Genomic DNA, 22,587 nt, shown 5'->3' with positions numbered 1-22,587 from the left:
GGAACTCCCCAAATGTTTCTCCGCGTAATAGAGAGTAAGGTGCTCCTTTAGTAGGCACAGATAGTAGAGCTTAACTTGTTTCTCTCCAGGCCAGAGCCCTGAGCTCAGCTTTCCCTAAGAATTCTTCAGGTAGAAGGTGCGCAGCCTGTCCCTATAGTAATAGTGCAAGAAGGCCTGATTGGTGCACATTCAGTCAGGTCCCCAAAGGAGCATGAGCAAGGAACTGAAGGATGCTATTTAAGGACCAAATTTTACTGAGATCCCTTTTCAGGCCTGCCTTCCCCAACTTTCTGTATCCACGAGATTGGAAACTTTCTGAAAGAAATGTCTGTACCTCTCCATTGTCCTTCCAGCCCAGGACCAGGTAAAAGAACTTAAAAATGGTCAAAGAATTCCACATCTGAAACAGCTGCTGTGCACTGCTGGCCCGGATTCTGGGCTGCACTGTCACTTCTGAACATGACACCTTTAGGGGGCAGTCTGGGTCCATGAGCCATTTCTTCCTACGAAAGACTGGTCACTGGTGCAAAGACTCTTCCAGAGCCACACACCCACCTCTTGGTCCTCCAGGGGCTTTCCTCACATGGTCTCAGCTGTGCCAGCAGTTCTCAGAGAAGATGCTACTGGATTGAAAATGGGTGGGAGGAGGGGTGGAGGTTGCTGGCATTTTGGGGAGTGTACCAGGGCCTCTGGGGACTAAGTCCTTCAAATTTAACCACCTACCACAGTGCCAAGATCATAGTATGTGTTCAATATTTAATAATGGTTGCATGAAATGGAAGTAACAAGAAACCTAAAGCAGAAGAAAAGCTCTGGGGAGGGCGGTTCGTGATTTGCATGGGGCAGGGCTGTTCTGTGCCCAGGTTGGGGCTGGAGCCCCTGCCGCTTCTGGGACTGCTTTGGTCGCCTGTGCTGTTGTGTTCCATGTACAGAAGCCTCAGGGGTCCAGGTGAGTCTAAGGATGGGGTGTGTGTCTGGACTCTGGTGAGCTAGGAGAGGCATCAAAACTCAGGCAGGGTAGGACGGCACGGAGGATACAAGTTTCGTTCCCAGCCCTCAACTTACAAGATCCCTCCAGGGGCAGATACTGAGCCCACGCTGGCTGGGCCCCACTGAGCCTATCACCCTTAGGAGCAGAAGGCCAGTCCTGGCAGTTCCCCTTCCCTAGGGCCACTCACATTTGTTTCCACACAGGTAATCCATGTTGGTTATAGAAAAACGCCACATCACTCTTTATTGGACGCCAGCGCCAGCACCAGCCCCCTTGTCTCTAGGCACAGGGGCACGTGGGCAAGGGGCTCCATCCCCCGGGCGGGGTGCAGTGGAAGCCTGGCCCCGCTTCCGCTCTCCTAGGGCCAGTACCCTCCTTGATGCCGGGGGCTACTTGCTCAGGTTTGTTCAAACTCCATGTCACAGTAGCCTACGCTGAGGGGCTGGGCCTGGACACCACGCCTGCAAGAGGATGTTAAGAAACAGGTACCGTGAGTCCTCGAAGGCAGTTAGTTTTAGGCTCCAGCAACATCTTCTCCACCACAATCAACAGTCTCCCCTTTCCCCAGTTCAGTGGATTTCACGCTGTCACTAGACACCAAAATTCCTCGGGGTCTCACTTCCAGAGATTCTTGCTGGGGTGGGGCTGTGTGTTGCGAGAATCTGCCATCTGTATCGGGTGCCTCAGTGATCCTGACACAGGGACACCTTGGAACCTTGAGGAATGCCTCCCTGCTTCTGTGCCCCAGCCCCAAATCACTCAGCCTCTTGAGAAAAAAGGTGGACGCCTACAATGTGCCCAGTGCTCTTGGCCCACTGAGCCCCCATTAATGGCTCTAAGGGGGTACCAAGGCACTGTCCAGCCCATCCACAGGGTGTGGGCATGAAATCTCAGCCTCACCAGTTCCAGGACCTGACCGATCTCTTTAGTGCACCTCGAGACATGCCTCCTTTATTATCCAAATAAGTTATCTGCTCAGAGATGGTAAGGAACTCGCTCAAAGTCACCCAGTAAATTAGACAGTAGAGGCTTAGACCCCACATGCCTGGCTCTCAGTCTGGGACTTTGCTCTCTATGAAGCTGTTTCCCCAGAGTCTCAAAACCAAGTCAATGAATGAACCAGGGAACTGACCCTCTTACGCAGGCCCATCCCAACTGGGACATGGGTGTCGTGAGAGCCCATAAGAGCACGGCCATGGATAAGAGCACAGACAGTGAAGGCAGTTCAAGTCCTGGTTGTGAGCAACTTTGGGCAAGTTACTGAACTTCTCTGTGCCTCAGCTGCCTGCCTCTGAAATGGGGATAAAAACTCCATCCCCTGATAGGGCTGTGGCGAAGACTGAATGAAGCAGTGTCAGCAGAGGGCTGAGTACAGGGCTTGCCCCCTCAACACACTTCTGCACGTGTTAGCTATTATCAGTGTTCTCTTCCTGTCAGGAAGGGATCCCCAGCCCCCGATCTGCCCATGGCCTGCTTACCTCAGCAGCTCACAGCGGAAGTGTGCCAGACGTTTAAAGGCAAAGTCCAGGTTGGACACCATCTTGTTGCTCCACAGCCTCTCGGCAACAGCCCCTGCTCTAGGCCTGCAGAAAGGAGAGGGGCACCCCGTTTGGGCTCTGGGTTCCCTGCAAGGGTGCTGGACACCCACAGCCTCTTGTTTAGGCACCCCGGACTAGCTCGGGGCCGAGGGATGTGACCGACACTTTAATCAGAGTGACAGCTCACTGGAGGGCTCCCCAGGACTGCCAGGGCCCCGCTTCATCTTCAGTAAAATGAGGATAGTGATCCCTCCTCCTCTCCCAAAGACACAGGGACCACAGTCCGTCTGAAAGGCATTGTAAACAGTTATTGATGGCGGTGGCGGCAGCTGTTCTCAAAATGTAAACTCTACACAGCCCCCAAGCTTGCTGAGGGGTAGCAGCACTCTGAGGAGACAGCAGAGAGGAGTCTTAGTACAGAGACTGGGCATCTCAGGGCTGGATCCTGAGCCATCCCGAAAACAAAATTCTCTTAACGTGCTCTCCAGACCTCCTTATCCCTGTGTGTGAAGTGGGGACAACGATCTCCATGTTGTTGGTTAGTTGTCATGTCTGAGTCACGTCTAACTCTTTTGTGACCCCATGGACTGTACCTTGTCAGGCCCCTCTGTCCATGGGATTTCCCAGGCAAGAATACTGGAGTGGGTTGCCATTTCCTTCTCCAGGGGATCTTCCTAACCCAGGGACCAAACCAAGTTTTCCTGCATTGCAGGCAGATTCTTTACCACTGAGCCCCCAGGGAAGCCCAACAGTCTCCATGTGACACACCTAATGGGCTGCAGGCGCAAATACAGAAGTCAGGCAGGAGAGGACTGTTCCACACAAACAGAAGCAACAGCGCGAGGCCCCTTCTCTCACAGGCCTGAGGACGGCACTTGGCTGGTGGTGGCTGGAGGGGACTGAGCCTGGGAGGGAGAGCCCATGCCACAAGCCCAACCCTCCACACCCCCAGAAAGCCCTTACCAGAGCCTGGGGACCAGGTTTGTGCTGTCCACATACTCTCCCCACATACAGGCCTCTCCGCCAATCACCAGGGCCTTCTGCTCAGGGCTACCTGAGGGAAAACAAGCAAAGACAGGCCTCAACCACCTTCCCAACGTGGTCCTCTCCTCAGGCCATTTCATCTGCTGATCTGAAATGTCCAACTCTCCTTCTCTCCCCCAGCTGCTTTGGCAGCAAGGAGAGCTCCCTGTTTACCTTCAAATGCCAGGGGCTCCACCAGGTAGATCTCCTTCCAGTCAGGGCCATAAGTTATATGGTTCAGGTACCAGGGGGCAGAAAGCAGGGCCCGAAAGCCAGCTCTGGTGACCAGTGCCAACTCCTTCACGTATTTTACTGGTATCTCTTCTCGCCATACCTGGATGATTGTGTCTGGCCGAACCTGTCACAAAAGGTCAAATGGCATAGAGGTTCCCGGGCCATGCAAGCAGCCCAGGCCAGGGGGGTGTGAGCCCCCTCTGCTCCCCAGCAGCAAAGCATTTCTCTGTGACCCCTAGCCACTGAACTTCTAGCCCAGTGCAGAGGCCAAGGCCCCCAAAGGCCCTAGGAGAGCTCCGTGCTGCCTCCTCCCCTAACCCCTCTGCAGCTGTCCTGTCTACACTGAGACAGTAACCCCAGCAGTGAACTAACAGAGGCAAGCAGTGGGGCCTAGAAAACTCATCAGGGGCTGTTATGTCCAAGTATCTCCAGATGTGTCTGAAGATGGGATGTGGTTCCTGCAGAGCCCCTGATGTGGCAGGAAGGTGGGATCTTACTAGTTGATGATGAAGGAGAAGATAGCCCTGCTCCCAGGCCTGGAAGATCCTAGTCTATGACACAGGAATGAAAACCCAACCCATCATGCCAGTTTCAGGAATCCCAAGTAACCTAGCAGCACAAGTAACTCAATCGGTTCATAGTGAGGGAAGACAAATGGAGGCTCTGACACCCACACTCAGGGCTCAGAGCTCTGTATCCATGCAGAAGCAGGGAAAGGATGGGAGAGCAGAGGGAGGCCCTGAGGGGAGCACCTCTTCTCTGCCCCAGGCTCACCTTTACTTTATTATCAAACACCTCCTGCCACACCACGTAGCCCTTGCCATAGGCAGAGACAATGTCCAGTAGCCTAGAGAGTACAGAGAGTGTTTGCTCAGTTCCGAGAGGCTCTGAGCTACTGGTGCCAGTGCCCTGGGGGCAGAGCCTGGCTAGGGGCCCATTCCTGTCTGACCAGTTGGGAACCGACCACTCCAACCAGAAAGGACAGGACAGAGGACCCCTTCAGGGGCCCAGAAAGTGGTCCAGCAGGGCCTGGCCCTGCTATGGAAAGTGAGGACTCTGAAGGAGGGTGACTGCCCACTCCCGCTACGTCCTCACGTCTGGATGTAGAAGGATTCCAGCTTCTTGAAGTCATCACCAAAGCCTTTCTTCTTCATAAAGGCCTGGATATCTGGGTTGGACTTCCTGAATCCCAAGAGAAAATGAAGATTAATTCTTTTGACATCCTCAAAGCCCAAAGCTTGGGGATTTGTCACCTGGCCTCCCACAACTTTTTTTTTTTCTTCATCTGAAAAACCAATCAACTGAGGATCTCAAGAGGCCACAACTTTGGGAAGTATGGCTGAAAAAACTAAGTGAAAGGGGACCACTGATATAGGCCAAGAAAGGCTAAGCTTGGACCTGAAGAGCTTCAAGTTCACTTCCAAAGAGAACACATCTCAGTCTCTCTGGGCCGTGACATAAGGCTCTGAGGTCTTGACGCGGGCACACTGGATTCTGGTTTCCGTCTCTTACCTCCCACACCCTGGGCATATCCTGCTTTTTCCTTAATGTTTATTCTTTATTCTGAGTGTATACACAAGATTGCTGTCTGTCACCCATGGCAGCTCCCTTGCTACACAATGTCTACATTTTATTTTTTCTCTCTCCTCCACTCTTTCCCCAGATCCAGCTCTAGTTCCCATTTCTCCAAGAAGCCTCTCAGCCTCTTTTGAGCTAAGGAAATCTGAGGGCTGGAACCTTATAATTTAATACTAACTAGACACTGTCATATATTAGCCTCAAATTCATGTGTCCTGCCTCTTCAATCAGACTATTTTAAACTATCAAAAGCAGGGACTATTTTTCTCTATCCTGATCTTTCCAAGACAATTCTGTGCCTGGAGGTGGTTTTTCTGTCAATATCTCAAGACTATGACAAGATCATAGACTTGCCAAGACCAGGTAGGGCCTCTTGGTAGGTGGAGAGAGGAAAGGCCGAAGGCCTGAGCCATCTGGATAGACAGCTGAGGAGCACCTGAGACACAGCTTCTTCAGGGCAAACCTCTCCTCTGAGTAGGCCAGGATGGGAGGTCATAGGCTCATACCAGCAGGTGAAATCAACCTCATCTCCTCCAAGGTGCAGGTAAAAGTCTGGGAAAACAGTGCTGATCTCCAAGAAGAATGTGCTCATGAACTCGTAGGTGTTGTTGAGAGCCGGATTCACTGGCCCAAAGGTGCCAGAGGGGTGAGACCCAGAGTAGCAAGGAGTTAATAATCCAGGGACACCTAAGGCAATAGAGAATCTGAAGCTAGTGTCAGAAATACACAAACCCCACGTATAGTCAGATACATGATGACCATCATGTTCATAGACATTCCCTCAGGTAGGAACACTCAGACAATCACTGACATAAGCATTTAGTGACAATCAAAGAAATACATGTCCACAGATCATACCCAGACAACTGTCACACACTCCTGCTGCCTTGACACATTCTTCCACTGGGGTCACCCTTGCTCCCAGAGCGTGCTCTCCTCACGTAGTCTGCCAGCAGAAAAGCAGAGAGCCTGATCTAGACAGACTGGCAAAATCTTTCTTCCACTCTGGGCACAATGACCTACAAGGGCATTATCAGGCAAGGACATCTGAGAAGAATTTGCCCATGTTTTAATAGTAAGAAGTGTCTTCTTTCGCCCAAAGTAAATTCTGCCTATCTAAATTCCCAGTGGAAGAAGTTGATGGAAAATATTCTTCCAGAGACCAAGGCTGGGGCATGCTACATCCAAGAGTCAACATCCTAACTCCCCATTGAAGGGAAGAATTAGTGGATTCCCTCCAACTGCAGACATGATTCTTACCTGGCCCCCAGGACAGAGTGTGGCCAGGAGTGTCAAACTCTGCCAGCACCCGGATACCCCGAAGCCGCGCATATTCAATCACCTCCTTCACATCCTGTGCTGTGTAGATGTGGGTAGCAGGGTTGTAGGACCCCTGAAAGGCACAAAACACATTCAGGATCCCATTTCCTGAAGGTTAGCAGAGGAGAGGATATTCAAAATGGCTTCAGGCCCCCTGGATATCAGAAAATCTGCCCACAGGGCTTCCCGGGTGGCAGAGTAGATAAGAATCCACCTGCCAATGTAGGGGACCCAGGTTCGATCCCTGGTCCAAGAAGAACCCATATGCCTCCGAGCAACTAAGCCTGGGTGCCACAACCGCTGAACCCGTGTTCTGGAGCCTGCGAGCTGCAACTATTGAAACCTGCATGCCTAGAACCTGTGCTCTGCAAAAAGAGAAGCCACTGCAATGAGAAGCCCACGCACCGCAACCATGGAGTAACCTCTGCTCGCCACAATTAGAGAAAGCCCACACAGCAATGAAGACCCAGCACAACCAAAAATAAATGCATAAAATTATTTTTAAAAAAGAAAGAAAACCAACCCACAGCCTGTTGATATCAGGTGCTGTCTTCAAGGAACTGTATCATAATTTCCCACAAGCTGTCCATTCATTGTCTTATTTCAGTGCCATGATGCCAGTGAGACAAATAAGGTAGTTATTATACCCAGCTAACAAAATATTAATAAATAAAAAAATAGGACCAGGAAAGATTCTCTCCTGAAGGTCACAGAAGAAATTAATGGTACAGTTTAGACTTGAACTTGACTCCAAAGCCAGTGCCCTTCTCCTATATGTGAGTGTGTCCCTTAAACTGGCTGGTTAGGAGGAGGGCTGATGTCCTTTGCTAGCAGGGCCATAGCCAGAGTCAGACTTCAAGCCATCAACTTGGTTTGGGTAAAATCGAAACATACCTTTTTGGTGAGTTCTGGAAAAGTGAAGCTCTCGTATGGGAAAGAAGAGTCATCGACCAGATGCCAGTGGAAAACGTTGAATTTATTGTACGCCATGACATCCTATAGGTCAGAGCACACACTGTGAACCCAGTACAACTTCTCCAGCTTTGGCCCCAAGCTTGGCAGGCCACGCCACACACTTTCCCAGGCTCAACCTGCCCCAGCTTCTTGCTAAGTGTTCACAGGTTCTCTGTATCAGACCTTCCCATCAGGTTGTGCCTGCCATGGAGGGAAGGGAAAGACCCTGCACATCCAAAGACGGCTGACAGAGCAGTATCTCCTCTGTGGGGATGAGTTACAGTCACACTGGGAGAAGGGCTGCAGCTCTGTGGTACCTTGGGGTCAGGAAGTCCCACAAGACCGTGGAAACTAATATTTCCTCTTGCCACTTGGTTTGGGTTGTCGGACTAGTGTTTATCCAAAACTGTGAGGTCTGTTGTGAATTTAATAGCCTTATAAGCCATAAATCTCAGATGTCAAGACTGGTAGATGTCCACTTCTCTGGTTCCATCAGAACACCAAAGGAATACTTAGACATGTAAGTCAGATGGGTAACTGTCAGCTAAGACTGCCCATCAAATTCTAGACAGTTAGGATCATCCTCAGCTAAGGCTCCTGAACATCTCTTTCCTAAGACTTTACACTAACTAAAGATAGCTGCCCTTGTTCAGAGAAGCCAATTCCCCAGCTCACCTCCTCTGTCACTGGAGATGGCCTGGACAGTGGTCCTCAGTAGCCAGCGGGGTACGCTTAAATCACTCGTATTTTTTTGAATCTTGGAGCAGGTCATCTTTTACATTTTTCCCAGGAACCCATAAAGTTACATAAATGCTCTTTGTAACTCCTTAAGAATATGGCACCAGATCTATCTGTTGTCCCATCACCCCAGAATCCTAAGGGCAAAGAAAGCCTTAAGGCCTGTGTACCAGAGTGTCCAGGATGCTAGCCAGTGGCAGGTAATGGCGAGACGTATCCAGCAACAAGCCCCGGTGAGGGAAGCGAGGGAAGTCCTCAATATCCGTCTTGTTGACATAGAACTGTGTGGACCAAACATTGAATATGTCAGGAGTCTAAGGCAATTCACCAGTGGGGTAGAGGGGGATGAGAAAAGTCTTCTGAGATCCCTGAAAACCCAACCAGCTGACAGTTCTTCAGGGTAACTATCTCCACAAACACCCCACACCTCCAAATGAATGACCATAAGCATGTACCTCTCCAGAGAGTAACTTTCCCCTGCCAGCCAATGCAGCTGTCCCACACACCACTCAGCTCATATGTACCAAATTCTCACTGACTCAATATGTTCAAAGCAGTGTGGTCTCAGGGTCATTGCTCAATAATGATTCAGGGGAACTAAGTTATACCCCAACTGGCAAAATCTACCAAACCAGTTTCCACCCATTATCTCTGTGAATACTCTTTTTGGGACCATCTCAAGCCACTAGGACTCTGTTTTAGGCAAAAGAAGGTATTTCCAGGACTCTCAATATTGGGAGCAAATGCCAGAGATTTAAGAAGAGCCCTTTTTGAAGGCCCACACTCACCGTGCCCTCAGGAGATCTCCATATAAGCTGGCTAAATGTCTCCAGACCTAGGGAAGTAGAAAGGCGGATGTAAAGACTTAGGGAGGTGGGTAAAGAGTTAGAACCATCTGGAAGGTTCCTATGTGGCAGAGCACAGTGCTTGGGCATACAGTGAAATGAAATCTAGTGTAAGCTGCATGCTTCTCAACAGCTAGAAAAGGGGGACAATAGGAAGCCAGTATCGATTTTACTGTCTTTTATTTTGGAAGCGGGCAGTGTAAGGGGGGTTGTGCCCCTCCTAGCAATACACTCACCCACATGCCTCGTATCTATAAACCCTAAGTCTTGAATTCACAAAGATATTAAGAAGAGAGGCCAGAGCATTAAATGCTCTCAACAGCTGGGGCCTATGAGGACATATGAAAGGACAAGCCAGCTCACAAGGGGATAAATAGTTCAGGGGATAATACTCATTAGGAGCTAAGGGAGCTGATAAAAGGGGGCCTCCAACCTGCTGCCTCTTCACTTTGAATTGTGAGAATGTGATCATAAACTTGAGTTTCATAAACTCAACGAGATCATAAACTTGTGGGTCCACAGCTGGACCCCAAAGACAAAGAAACATCCACTTTTCCTCTTCAGACCCTGAGAGTAGAACCAACTATAGGGAGCTGAGATCTGGCAGGTAGCAACTACCCCAGGAGACTGGACACAGACTCCTAGATTCCGGTGAGGCCCAAGGGCAGGCATGCTGTGTCCAGAGCACTAGATGTTCTCAACAGCTGGGCCCTCACTTCTACAAACCCAGCAGAAGCCCTGTAAAAGATTGCCAGAATCCTAAATTTTCAGAATTTAAAAATCTGTGAGACCTTTGGGGTCACTGAGCACCTCCTTTGAGGCCAACTTCCAGTGTACCATTTGGGCTTCTCTCCAGTCTGACGTTGACGCCTGGCACTTGGGGTCCCAGAACTCCCCACTTTAACCTGACTAATTGTTAACACCCACACAAAATGTACAAGAGGGCAGAAAGGGGAGTCAGCATGCTGTTTCTCCAAAACGCAGGGGAGGGGAGGAGGGGCTAGGGAATAAAGACAAACTGAAACAAGGTTTGGAGTTCAGTGAGAACTTCCCTCATTCACCGGCAGAGCTCTTACCAAAACGGGTGGAAGTGTTTGGCTAAGTCTGTGTCTAGGGACCAAATACCTTCTCAGTGGACCAAGACGAAGGGCAGGGGCCTATCGCCCATTGGCTAGCAAAGTCCTCATTTTATCACTGTTTACCTCTTTTTTGACATTTATCTCTTTATTTTGATGTAGATTTCCTTTTTAAAGAGCCCTTCCAATCTTGGGTCCGTGGTGAGAGCTGAACAAACTGTGTGCGTGGCAGGGTGGGCTCCTCTCCCCAGCCGCCTGCCCCTGCTGGTGCCTGCCATCCACCTGCAGGGACTCCCTCTGCTTCCCAGAGTGCCTGCCAGGGGAGTGGCTGTCGCTGCACAGGCTGTGACACCTGCCAGCTGCTGGAGGCAGTGGTGAGGAGAACACTCCCTGCAGGGAGTTGAGGAAATACTCCAACTGCTCTCCATAAAGCAAGTTCCTAAGCTGGGGGTATTTGCCTGGCCCCCAGTCCTGCCCCTCACCCCACCAGTGCCCACCTTCCCACATCATCCTTCTCTCTCCCAGCATCAGCCCCATCTTGTTACCTCGCAGGGCGCCCCAGACAGTCTCAGAGAGGAGGAGACTCTGCTCATCATTTATGGTCAGTGTGTCTGAAACGATAGAAAGGATTCCATTAGGTTAAGGATTTCTACCCTCAGATTACAGAGAATCACATATTCTCTGTAAAACCTCGGATTAAAAACCAACAATAAGGAACTTTCCTGGTGGTCCAGTGGTTAAGACTGCGCTTCCACTGCAGGGGGCACGGGTTCGATCCCTGGTCAGGGAACTAAGATCCCGTATGCCGTGGGAAAAACAACAACAACAACAAACAAACACATTTTTTCTTTCAAAGAAGAAGCATTCCCTGAGGGAGCAGGGCTGATACTCAGGCCCGGGGCCAGAGTGGGAGGGTGGTCACCCAGTGACTCTGAGGCCCTGGAAAATGGTGTGTGAGGAAGGGCAGGCTCGCGTGGAATCCTCTGCAAAGCACCCCCTGCCCTGTGGGTCAGTTTCCCCACCAGAAACATGGATTCCTGCCAGGCTTTAGCTCAAAGGACGAAGGGGAAAGGGATGCTTGGAGGGGTGAGTCCAGGTTACAATGTTCCCAGAGCCTTTGAAGTCACCCCCCTCTCCCTTTGTCTCCAAGCTTCAGCTACTTCCTCAGCAATGTGAGGAAGAAGCCAAGACCTGAATGTTCACTTTGCACACTGAGATGTTCCCAAATGCTGCTGCTCAGGGCAGCCACAGGACGAATGACTTGGCTTCATCTCAGTTCAAATGGCCGAAAACTCCTTCACTCTCTAGTGTAGGGTCTCTAAGAGAAAAACCAACAAAGTGCATAAGTTCCTAAAATGCCAGAGGGATTATATTCAGTTCAGAAGGTAGGTGTCCCGTGGGACTCAGTGATTAGCCAGTGTGACGTTCACGGCCAACCTTCAGACACTGGTTAGAGTGCACAGGAAAAGCTCTCCTTTGACGGTTCTGGGCACTTGGTGACCCTGTCCCCCACCCTCCTGGAGGGCTCCAGGCCTAGCATCTGCAACTGAGGGCAGGCCATCTGGAGTTAGAGCTCCAGACAAGTGCTGGCTTCTAGAACAAGGAACGAAGTGGTACTTACAGTTCTCTACAGACCCCAAAGAAGGAAACTGGTCACATCCAGGAGTGACAACAAGGACCACCAATGAATTCTTCTCTGATGTATGCCGTTTTTCTGCAAGGACAGGGTAATAAACTCAGTGGGGCTGACTTGCCGCCAGAAACATTAGGCAAAACCAAGGCCCTACAGGAGGGACCCCAACTCTAGTTCTTTCAGTTTGTGTGTGGTAAGAGGGAAAGGGGGGCGGACAGCTGCCCTTGGCACAGGTGCCACCTAGTCACCTGTTTGACTTGTTCTCTGGGGTCGTGTTCCCCTCCCCCCAGTGACCCACCCTGGCCCTCGCATGATGGACCTGCCAGCAGCTCTTTGCAACCAGGGCTCTCTGTTTCCGGCTTACAGGGGTTCAAAGACCGCAACAACTGCGTCTGAACTAGAGGTGGCTCTGGAGTATTGCTAGTCAAAGTGTGGTCTGCAGATTAGCTGATGTGCCAGTGGTGTTACTGGTTGGTCAACAGATAGGAAGCTTATATGACTCCAGAGTGTAAGTCAGTTATGTCAGAGAAAACACAGTTTAGTGCTAACAGTTTCTTGTAACAAGCTTTTCTTGACGAAGGGAAGTTTTACATTCTGGTGAATATGCTTCTCATCTCATTGCAGACTGGCACTTGAAGTAGCACTGCTCTGGAGGGTTGCAGATGAAGGCGTCCAGCTTTGTAACAGGTTAGGAGCTGATGAGGAGCTAGGTGACAGGAGGGTCTGCCGTGCAGAGGGGGCCGCAAATGGCTTAGCTGGCACTCCAGCAAAGGTATGTAGCCACCAGACCATCCTGTTTCCTTCCTTCCTCTTCCCAAACAGGTTCTCTGTCCAAGGCAGACTTCTGCCCAACAGTGAAAAGCCACTCAGTTGGAGACAACATACTATCTAATACAGTTCAACAGATCCCAGTCTACACAGGAAAAAAAAAAAAAAGCACCAAACCAAAACACAAATGGACAGTCTCTTCCCATCCTCCCACTGGTTCTTGTCCATGACCTTCAGGGTGGTACTGATTGTACCAACCCCAAGCATGAACCTCAGTGAACTCCCTCTATTCTGTTTCTGGAGCCACATTTGTCCCCATTGCCACCATGACATCCATGACTTCCTATGGAACTACAAAGTCAGGGGTAGGATGGTCTCGCACAGTGCAGGGAGAGAGGATTCAGAGCCACATTGGAATCCCGAACATTATCCATCTGTAGGCAGAAGGAACTCAGGAGCCTTGAACACAAGGAAGCCTGCTTAATCTCCTGCTCACTATACCACATGGCTGCATCTTGGTTTTCAGGCTGGCCAAGAAGCAAGCCAATCACAGGTCCTTTCCTACTAGCAAGAGCAAACACATTCTTTCCCCTGCTGGTAAATACCCTGTTGCCCCACACTAACACCTGCTTATACCCTGGAGGCAGAAGAGAATTTGAGGCTATTCTAGAACAGGCCAACTCACAGCTCCATTCTAAACCCTGAAGACTCATGCCCACAACACAGAAGGACAACCAGACTGTCAGGGCAGGGAGTGCGCTCAACCCAGAATGTGCAGGGCCATCTCTACAAATCCCAAAGACCAAGGAGGGCTTCACTGAGAGGCAGGCATGAAGAGAACTATAATATCTCTCCTTAAACTACCGCCTTGTCCCTCGTCTCCTTGTCCCCACCAGACCCCACACACCACAGAGCCCCAGTATCACTGTGTGGAGAGTTCATCTGCACATCTACCCGGCAGGCGTGTCAAAGAGGGCAAGGGTCCTAAGCTATCATCTTACCCTTCTGGACTTCAGTCTACCAAATAGAGAAATCTCAGCTCCCTAATACAACTGCCACTCCCCATCCTGAGGACGAGAGAGGCTGCACAAACACCAGGCTTATCTGAACTCTTACTGAGAAGACAAGGGAACATGTAATTGCTGTTATCATATTTTGGTTTTTCTAAAACACACCTGCACTTCATTCTCTAAATCCCTGGTCTTTTAAGAAGGGAAAGGTCACAGACTCCTTTGAGGATCTGACAAAAATGAAAGGACTTTTCCCCTAGAACAAGGCCCCTCATTTAAGGACTTATCTCTCCACCCCTGGCCACCCATCTCATGGTGAAGAAGCCCTATCTTAAGTGCTCTCAGTGACTCATACGGGTCTGGGTTGATTAAAAAGACACAGAGTCATGGCTGCTGCTTAAACAAGCTCTGAGGAGGAAGGACCGGAGTAGGTGGTGATGTGAGAGCTGGCAAAACAGGAGGGACACTGGGTCATTTAAACGGATGTAAACAGAGGCCATCATTGTAGTTTCCGCCTCCAAGTCGCTACTCTGAAGAGAACAGGAAATAAGGGACAGGCAAGCTGCCTCTACACACACCCACACCCCTGCACTGGGAGGGACTGAGGTGTGGGAAGCAGGGTCTGGCAAACAGCTGGCTCACCAGCAATCGCATGGGCGCCCTTGCAATGGGCCTGGGCAGGACAGCAGGAAATTGAAGCCTCCAGTGCTCAGGAAGCAGCATGGAAAACAGAGCACTGAGCTGGGAGATCAGGAAGGGTTAGTTCTGGCTCAGTTCTGCTGCTGCCAAGCTGAGTGAGTCCTGTGGCTCCCACTTCCTCCCTGGTAAACAATGGCAGGGTGGGACCATTGTTTACTGGCTGCTCCTCCTCAGGGCCAACAGCTCAGGATTCCACAGACAAACCACACAGCCTGGGGTTCCCTTCCAGACCACTGCTCCCTCATCCCCCTGCTTTCACGGAAGCCCGCTCTTTCCCGGGTTCAATGAAAAGTCTGTATTTTTTTTTTTAAGAAGTTAAAAAAATTCAAGGACTTCCCTGGCAGTCCAGTGGTTAAGAATCCATGCTTCCAATGCAAGGGATGCAGGTTTGATCCCTGGTTGGGGAACTGAGATCCCACATGCCACCTGGTGCAGCCAAAAAAGAAAAGAAAAAAAAAAAAAGGCAAAGAGCCCAGAAGTATTTATAGAAAAAAAGTTATCTTCAGCACCCCTCTTCCTCTCTGATAGGATAACCACTGTTAATTTTCTCTCCTTATCCCTCTCTTTTTAGCACAGTTTTGCCTTATTCATCACAGGTCAGGTCTGGAGGTGGAACTCTTTAGAACAGGGGAACCTGAGACCATTTTATCACCCAAATCCCACTGTTTGTGCTGTGCGGGTCCCAGAACTATGACCCTTCCATTTCGTTTCTGTTCTCCCTCCTCTGCCGTCTTCGCTTCCTTCCTGTTGCCCGAGATGTGGGCACCTCCAACACCATCGAGCCAATGCTCTTAACAGTCATCCCTTCCTTCTGTTGCATGTAGGGGGCAAAACCCTCAACCTGGATCCATCAAACATCTGCCTTTGGTGCACCTAATCCTGGTCTCTCATCTTGGCTGGGCCCTTGATGCCGTCCTGAAAATCCCCACCACCACTGCTTTTTCCCAGTCTCTGCAACAGCTATTTCAGACTTGTACCATTTCTTCAAGTCCACAACCGTTTTGCCACTTGCTTTAATCTCAGCAGAAAGCCAGAAGGGAAGCCTGCCCACCCCCACCTTCCCCTCCTCCCTGACAAAACTGCCTGCCACACACACCTGGTCTTCTCCTCTCCTGCCTCAGTGGAAGGGGCTTCCTTTTACCTGTGGTCTGCAACTCTCCCCGGGCTCCTCTTGTATAAATTAGTTCCCTTTTCCCCCATGTCTTCAAATTATTTCTTTTTGCAATTCTCTCCCATCAGCATTAAAATATTTGCATGTCTTCCTGGTCTCAACTCATCCCGAAGAGTCTCTCTTTCTGTCGCCTTCTGGTTACAAAGAAACTCTATAGGAAATGTAGGCTGAGCAGCTCAGTGCTAAATTTTAAAGTCACATAGATCTGGGTTCAAATCTTGGCTGACACTTTCTAGCTGTGGGACCCTGAGCAAGTTATTTTCCCCTCTGAGCTGCAGGTTCCTCATCTGGTGACCATAACAGGATCTAGCCTATTGGGCTGTTGAGAAGATTAAATGAGTTAATGCATGTAAAGTGCTTAGCTCAGAGCCCGGCACATAAGAGGAGATGTGTGCACAGTCCTCTCTGTAGCCACTTCCTGACATCCTCTCGGCTCCTCAGTCCACTATAATCTAGCTTCCTTCACCATCACTCCTGGGAAAATACCTTCACCAAGGACCTGTGGTTCTGCAACTAAATGCAAGGGATTTTTTCAATTCATTCATTCATTTATCAGTTAATTTATTGAGCACTTACTATGTGCCAGGCTGTCCTAAGTGCTGGGGATACAACAGCAATCAAAACAGACAAAAGTCCCTGCTTTAGAGAAGCAGCATTCTACTGACACTCACTTCTGGGCCTCTTGGCAGCATCAGACAGCCCTGGCCTTCTTGAAACTAAACTCCCTCAGCTTAAGGGCCACTTTCTGTCTTGGTCTTCCTTCTCAGGCCTTGAACATGCTTCCTTGTTCTCCTTTTCCTTCATCCTCCCCTACATGCTCATGTCCCCAAGCTTCCAGACTTCTCCTTTTCTCCTCACTTTACACTCTCTCAGGACAATGTCATCCACTTCCAGGGTGATTGATGATTCTTAAGTCTACGTTCCCTTCTGGAGCTGTAGACTCATACACCTCCACTCAGATGTCTCAAAAGCACTTTGAAACTTAGACACAGAATTGAACTAACTCTATATTAATCTTCCTAGCTGACCTTCTCTCTCAATTTGATAATAACACCATCTATTGAGTCACCCAAACCAGAAACCTCCTCCTCCCATTTTTCTGAGTAGATCAAAAGATCATTCACGTATACTTATTGACTGTCTCAGTTCAGTTCAGTTCAGTCGCTCAGTCATGTCCGACTCTTTGCAACCCCATGAATCGCAGCACACCAGGCCTCCCTGTCCATCACCAACTCCCGGAGTTCACTCAGACTGTATGTGGCAAATCCTGTGCTAAGCATTCAGATCTGTTGTTGTTGTTTAGTTGCTCAGTCGTGTCTGACTCTTTTGTGACCCCATGGACTGTAGCCCACCAGGCTCCTCTGTCCATGGGATTTCCCAGGCAAGAATACTGGAGTGTGTTGCCATTTCCTTCTCCAGGGGATCTTCCTGACCCAGGAATCAAACTCCTACATTGGCAGGTGGATTCTTTACCACTAGGGAAGCCCAAGCACTAAGATTATATAAACTAATAAGAGGGAGAGGGACCCTGGTGGTCCAGCAGATAAGATTCCACATTCCCATTGTAAGGGGCCCAGATTCAATCCCTGGTTGGGGAAGTAAGATTCCATATACTGCAACTAAGCCCACGCACCAAAACTACTGAGCCCATGTGTTCTAGAGCCTGTGCACAACTAGAGAAGCCCAAGCGCTGCAATGAAGACCCAGTGCAGCCAAATAATAATAAAGGAAAGATCTAACTAAGTGTTGTGACTACAAAGTTGATAGTGGCTCTTGACCTCATCAGCATCTTCCCACTTGCATTGGGTTAAATGCCTTAATTCAGCCTCTTGTGAATTTTCACCTAGATTATAAAAAATCTCCCAAGTTGTTCTCCCTACTTCCATTTATATACCATGTCAATCGACTATCCTTTGTGATCTTTTAAAATGAAAGTCAGATTATGACTTTCAAAATCCTACGGTGGTTCCCCACAGATTTCAGGATAAAGTGCAGAATTTGCTGAATGATTATACAAACTTGTCTTTCTCTGCTCCTGTTTGGGAACTCTCCCAGGAGCACAGTGAACTCTTTACAGAACTCTGAAAGTGCTACATTTTCTCACTCTTTTTCTTTGCATGTATTGCTTTCTCCAATTGAAACAAACTTTGGATTGCCTCCATATCTCACCTGATTAAGAAACAGCTCTGGTTTTCCTTCTGTAAAACTTTGTCAGTCCCCTCCCCTTTCCTAGCAGACCTTCCTATGTGATCATGAAGCAACATATACATACATTTTTCATAACAGGTATCTTAATATATGCTGTTTATTTGTCTGTCTCCTCACCAAGGCTGTGAGTTCCTCAACAGCAGGGACCAATCTCAGTGTCTTTGTATTCCCAGTGCCTGACACACGGTAGTCATTCAATAAATGTTTGCTGAAAAGAAAAAATGAATGATGCTAGAATGTTTTAAATGCATATTTAATTCTATATATGCATAATGACTGTGCTACACAATAATCAGGTATAAACGGCAAACAGTTAATATAGAGATAACTTTTATACACCCAAACCTAGTATTTCTGAAGATCTAAGATTCAGTTGCCATGCTGTGAATGCTCAGTCGTGTCCGACTCTTTGCGACCCCATGGACTGTAGCCCTGCAGGCTCCTCTGTCCATGGGATTCTCCAAGCAAGAATACTGGAGTGGGTTGCCATTCCCTTCTCCAGGAGATCTTCCCGATCCAGGGACTGAACCTCTGTCTCTTGTGTCTCCTGCATTGGCAGGCGGGTTCTTTACCACTAGTGCCATCTGGGAAGTGGGATTCAGGTGGTGGATAGCAATAAGACACCCAGACATCCAGCAAGTGCCTTTTCAGATACTGCTCTGAAGACTCTTCGGTCCACAAATCCAAAGATTTGGGTCTTTCTACTTCTCTGGAAGGCAGTACTCCTTCCTGCAACAGATATCTGGAAACCATGTCTTCACCTCAGTGCGTAATAGCCTGTCCCTCGACCCACGCTGCTCCTCCCTGAATCAAAACATTTCCATCACAGCAATGTGTTAATTCACAGACTCTTAGCAGCATGAAGAAAATACCACTCGCTTTGGTAATAAAGTGGCATGTGTTTTGGCTTCTGGAGTAAAAACTAAGGAAGTCAACCCAGTCAGTCTCTGGCACATCCCACTCGTTCGGGTCTGCCCTGCCCAGCAGTCCTGTGCTCTCCTTGATGGGGCCGGTGCTGGTTCTTCCTCTCCCTTCCACCTTTATATGCATGGCATCCAGGCTTCCTCTCCCCACACTTGACCTAATGAGAGCCCTTGGAATCATTCATTTCTCACTCATTCCAACAAGGATATACCGAGCACTTACTGTGCATCTGGACCTGTGGTAGGTACTGGGATGGTTAAAAGGAAAAACAAGCCCTGGTCCCTGCCCTTGAGGAGCTCACAGTCTAGTGGGAGAGACAAATATAAAAAACAGTTACAAAACAGTGTGATTAAGGCTACAGTAGATATTATAGCTGCCTCCTTCCAGAGGCAGAGAGGAAGACTTAACCTTGGAAGGGGACATCTGAGCAGGACTTTGAACCCTGAGTTGGAGTTTGCCAGCTACCAAGAGGGAAAAGGTATTCTAAGCCTGGGCAGCTGCTGACACACAAGAGCAGTGGTGCGTCCAGGAGAAGAGGCAAGGCTGCCCTGTCAGACTTCTCCTGGTAAAGTGGGAGTCTGAGAATCTCCCTGCCCCGGCCTGGAGCCCCCGAGTGCTGCTGAACTCTGTCTGGACCATGGTGCCTCCTCCCATGAGTTCTACAGTTCTTTTCCCTCCATAGATTACTAATACCTACTCTGAAGTACAATCCATCTAGCCCATAGGTGAATCCTGAATGTTTTCCCTTCTGTCTTCTTTTGTAAAATTTGTAGTTAGAAGTTTTATTTTTTGCTTTACTTTTCAAACTTAACCTGTACTTGTTCACTCCCCTCGTCCACTGAAAGAACATCTCCCTATAATTCTAGATCCTAAGAGATAACTTTGGTTATCATTTTGCATACATCCCAGTTTTTTTAACTATATAGATTTATTTAAAAAACAAAAATGAGAGCCCAATACATATTAGTAACTTTTTTCCACTTACCAAAATGATTTGCAGATCTTTTAATGTCAGTATATATAAACCTACATCATTGTTTGTAAGTGTTTAATGCAATTCCATTTTGGAGATATACTTTAATTTTTTTTTCATTTGGCCACGCCATGCAGCTTACAGGATCTCAGTTCCCCAACCTGGGACCATGGCAGTGAAATCAGAATCCTAATCATTAGGCCACCAAGGAACTCCCAAACATACTTTAATTTTAAAAAGCTGAAATTAGCAACTTCTTTCCTCTTTGTGGACATTTGGGACTACTTCTAGGTTTTCAATATTATAAACAATTCTCTAGTAAATATTCATATATATATTATTTTTAAAGCAATTGTGAGAGATTTTAGTAGGAAAATTCCTAGAGGTAGAAATGCTAGGCCAAAAATATGGAAGTATTTCTTCCTTTTATTATTTATTTGGGTCTTTGCTACTGCACATGGGCTTTCTCTAATTGCACCAAAGTGGAGGCTGCTCTCTGGTTGTGGTGCGTGGGCTTCTCGTTGCAGGGGTTTCTTTTGTTGCAGAGCATGGGCTCTAGAGTGCACAGGCTTCAGGGGTTGCAGCATGCTGGCTCAGTGGTTGTAGCACCTGAGCATGTGATCCCCACAGGATGTGGGATCTTCCCTGACCAGGGATCGAACTTGTGTCCCCTGCATTGGTAGACAGATTCTTAACCACTAGGCAAGTCCAAGTTTTTAGTTTTGACACTGCCCAATTACTCTTCCAAATTATTGTACTAGTTTATCTGAACCAACATACATGGGCCCATCTTTCCGTCCTTCTAAAACGGCTGCTGCTACTGCTAAGTCGCTTCAGTCGTGTCCGACTCTGTGCGACCCCATAGACGGCAGCCCACCAGGCTCCCCCGTCCCTGAGATTCTCCAGGCAAGAACACTGGAGTGGGTTGCCATTTCCTTCCCCAATGCATGAAAGTAAAAGGTGAAAGTGAAGTCGCTCAGTCGTGTCTGACTCTTAGCAACCCCATGGATTGCAGCCTACCAGGCTCCTCCGTCCAGGAGATTTTCCAGGCAAGAGTACTGGAGTGGGGTGCCATTGCCTTCTCCCCTTCTAAAACTAGATCATCTCAATCCCTCTCCATCTGAGATACAGCACTGTATCACAATCCCTCTCCATCTGAGATACAGCACTGTTTTAATTTGTATCCCTGTAATAGTCATTGAATTTCAGCACTGCTCTGTATTTACTGGTCATATTTTTTGTACTTTTTTCCCAATAAAAAAACTTTTTTTTTTTTTTACAAAAACCTTTTTATTGAAGTATAGTTGCACTGTGCTTTCTACTGTACATCAAAGTGACTCAGTTACACACACACACATAAAATTCTTTTAAAAATGTTCTTGTCCATTATGGCTTATCCCAAGAGAGTGGATCTAGTTCCCTGAGCTGTACAGCAAGACCCTGTTGTTTCTCCATTCTGTATGTAACAGCTGGCGTCCCCCAACCCCAGACTCCAGTCCACCCCTCTCCGTCCCCGCTCCCCCTTGGCTACCACAAGTCTGTTCTCTAAGTCTGTGGGTCTGTTTCTGTTTTGTAGATAAGTTCATCTGTCTTTGCATTTTTTTAAAGTTAATTTTCTTTTATTGCTTTGCAGAGCTCTTTCTAGATTTTAACCTTGTCTTTTAAGGTTACATATTTGCCTCATTTTGTCCTTTATTTTCTAACTTAAGGGTTCTTTTGCTTTAATTTGTATGTAGTCAAATCTGTTAGTCTTTTCCTTTATGGTTTCCTTTATTGACTTGTTTAGAAAGGCCTCTTCTACCCTGGGACTAAATGAATTGTTCCTTTGAGTCCTAATAGTTTGATGGCATATCTTTAGATCTTTAGCATGCCTGGAATTTACTTTTGTGCTTGGCATGAGATAAAGATTAAAAAATTTTCCAAATGGATAACCGTCAACCAGTCATCCTAACATATTTATTGACTAACACATCTTTTCACTTTTGATTGGAAATGTTTCCTTTGTCATATATTAATTTCTCATACACACACACACATACATGAACCTTTGCTTATCTCTGGAACTTCCTTCCTCGGCAGTCCTATAGTCATGGAAATCTACCGTGTTGTCCTGCTGTCCTCTTTGGTCACTCTGCCTCTGCTCCTTCTGGGCCCACACTCCCAGTCCCGTGAGGGCCGTTTCCTCTCCTCCACCAAGTCACCTGTACTACATCGTCCACACCTGCCAACCCTCTGGAGCCTCATTCACGGTTACTCAACTACCAACACCTACAGCCTTTTCTACTTCCCCCAAAACTGAAGCCTGCCTCTCCCTACAACTTGCTCTGAGAGGCAGCTCCTTCTCACATCCTAGGCGAGACATATGGGGGCTGCTTCCAGGCCATCCACCCTCTTCCATCAAGTAAAAAAACAACCACCACCTCTCCTCTGGAAATCATGACATTCAGCTGTAAAATCTTGAACCTCTCCTTGTCACAACACTCTGCAACTTCCTGGTCACTTCTTTATTTACCTAAGACTTTGGATTCCAGTCTCCAGTGTTCCTCTCTGTCTGAAAGCTAGTCATAATCCTAGGTGACTAGGTGATTTCACCTAGTCAAATCCTAGGTGACCCAAGAGGAAGAACTAACCCACGTTCTGGCTTAGCAGTCATCCAGTGACATCCTCCTTTTCCTCCTCAACACCCTCTCATGGTCACCTTTAGGACTCATTCTCTCAAGCTTTAGCATTCAGCTAACTGTCTGCTAGCTAATCGGCACCTCACACTCAACAGGTCCAAAACCAAACTCACTTTTAATCATTCCCGTCTGCCTCCAACCTCTTAATCTCTCTCTCTTTTCACTCCTTCCCTTGCTCTCCTACTATTTCCTCTGTCTTTGTGAATGGCAGCTGAATACATTTAAA

General features: G+C 48.2%; 1 protein-coding gene across 2 annotated transcripts in view; it reads right to left on the bottom strand.

The window, feature by feature from the left end:
• Nucleotides 1–1,204: 1,204 nt before the first annotated feature.
• The window catches only part of HEXA (hexosaminidase subunit alpha), a 31,628-nt gene continuing 10,245 nt past the window's right edge, over nucleotides 1,205–22,587 (bottom strand). The window contains exons 1-15 of one of the 2 annotated variants that reach the window (XM_086322681.1): nucleotides 18,933–19,016; nucleotides 17,904–17,994; nucleotides 11,919–12,011; nucleotides 10,843–10,908; nucleotides 9,165–9,211; nucleotides 8,547–8,657; nucleotides 7,579–7,680; nucleotides 6,625–6,757; nucleotides 5,871–6,051; nucleotides 4,882–4,968; nucleotides 4,561–4,633; nucleotides 3,727–3,910; nucleotides 3,493–3,583; nucleotides 2,470–2,574; nucleotides 1,205–1,452 (exon numbers count right to left, since the gene is read on the bottom strand). In XM_086322681.1, the coding sequence (XP_086178807.1) occupies nucleotides 1,389–1,452; nucleotides 2,470–2,574; nucleotides 3,493–3,583; nucleotides 3,727–3,910; nucleotides 4,561–4,633; nucleotides 4,882–4,968; nucleotides 5,871–6,051; nucleotides 6,625–6,757; nucleotides 7,579–7,674 (1,014 nt within the window). In that variant the 5' untranslated portion in view covers nucleotides 7,675–7,680; nucleotides 8,547–8,657; nucleotides 9,165–9,211; ... (2 more) ...; nucleotides 17,904–17,994; nucleotides 18,933–19,016 and the 3' untranslated portion in view covers nucleotides 1,205–1,388. Of the gene's footprint in view, nucleotides 1,453–2,469; nucleotides 2,575–3,492; nucleotides 3,584–3,726; nucleotides 3,911–4,560; nucleotides 4,634–4,881; nucleotides 4,969–5,870; nucleotides 6,052–6,624; nucleotides 6,758–7,578; nucleotides 7,681–8,546; nucleotides 8,658–9,164; nucleotides 9,212–10,842; nucleotides 10,909–11,918; nucleotides 12,012–17,903; nucleotides 17,995–18,932; nucleotides 19,017–22,587 lie in introns of those variants that run through there. The other variant, XM_086322680.1, reaches the window with a different exon arrangement.

Source organism: Bos grunniens, chromosome 10 (genome assembly GCF_055505025.1).
Source record: "Bos grunniens cultivar Pamir isolate PY7600 chromosome 10, Bosgru_T2T1.0, whole genome shotgun sequence".
NCBI classification, from domain to species: Eukaryota; Metazoa; Chordata; class Mammalia; order Artiodactyla; family Bovidae; genus Bos; species Bos grunniens.
The sequence above is the reverse complement of the archived record's forward strand: the minus strand, read 5'-3'. Positions and strand labels throughout refer to the sequence as shown.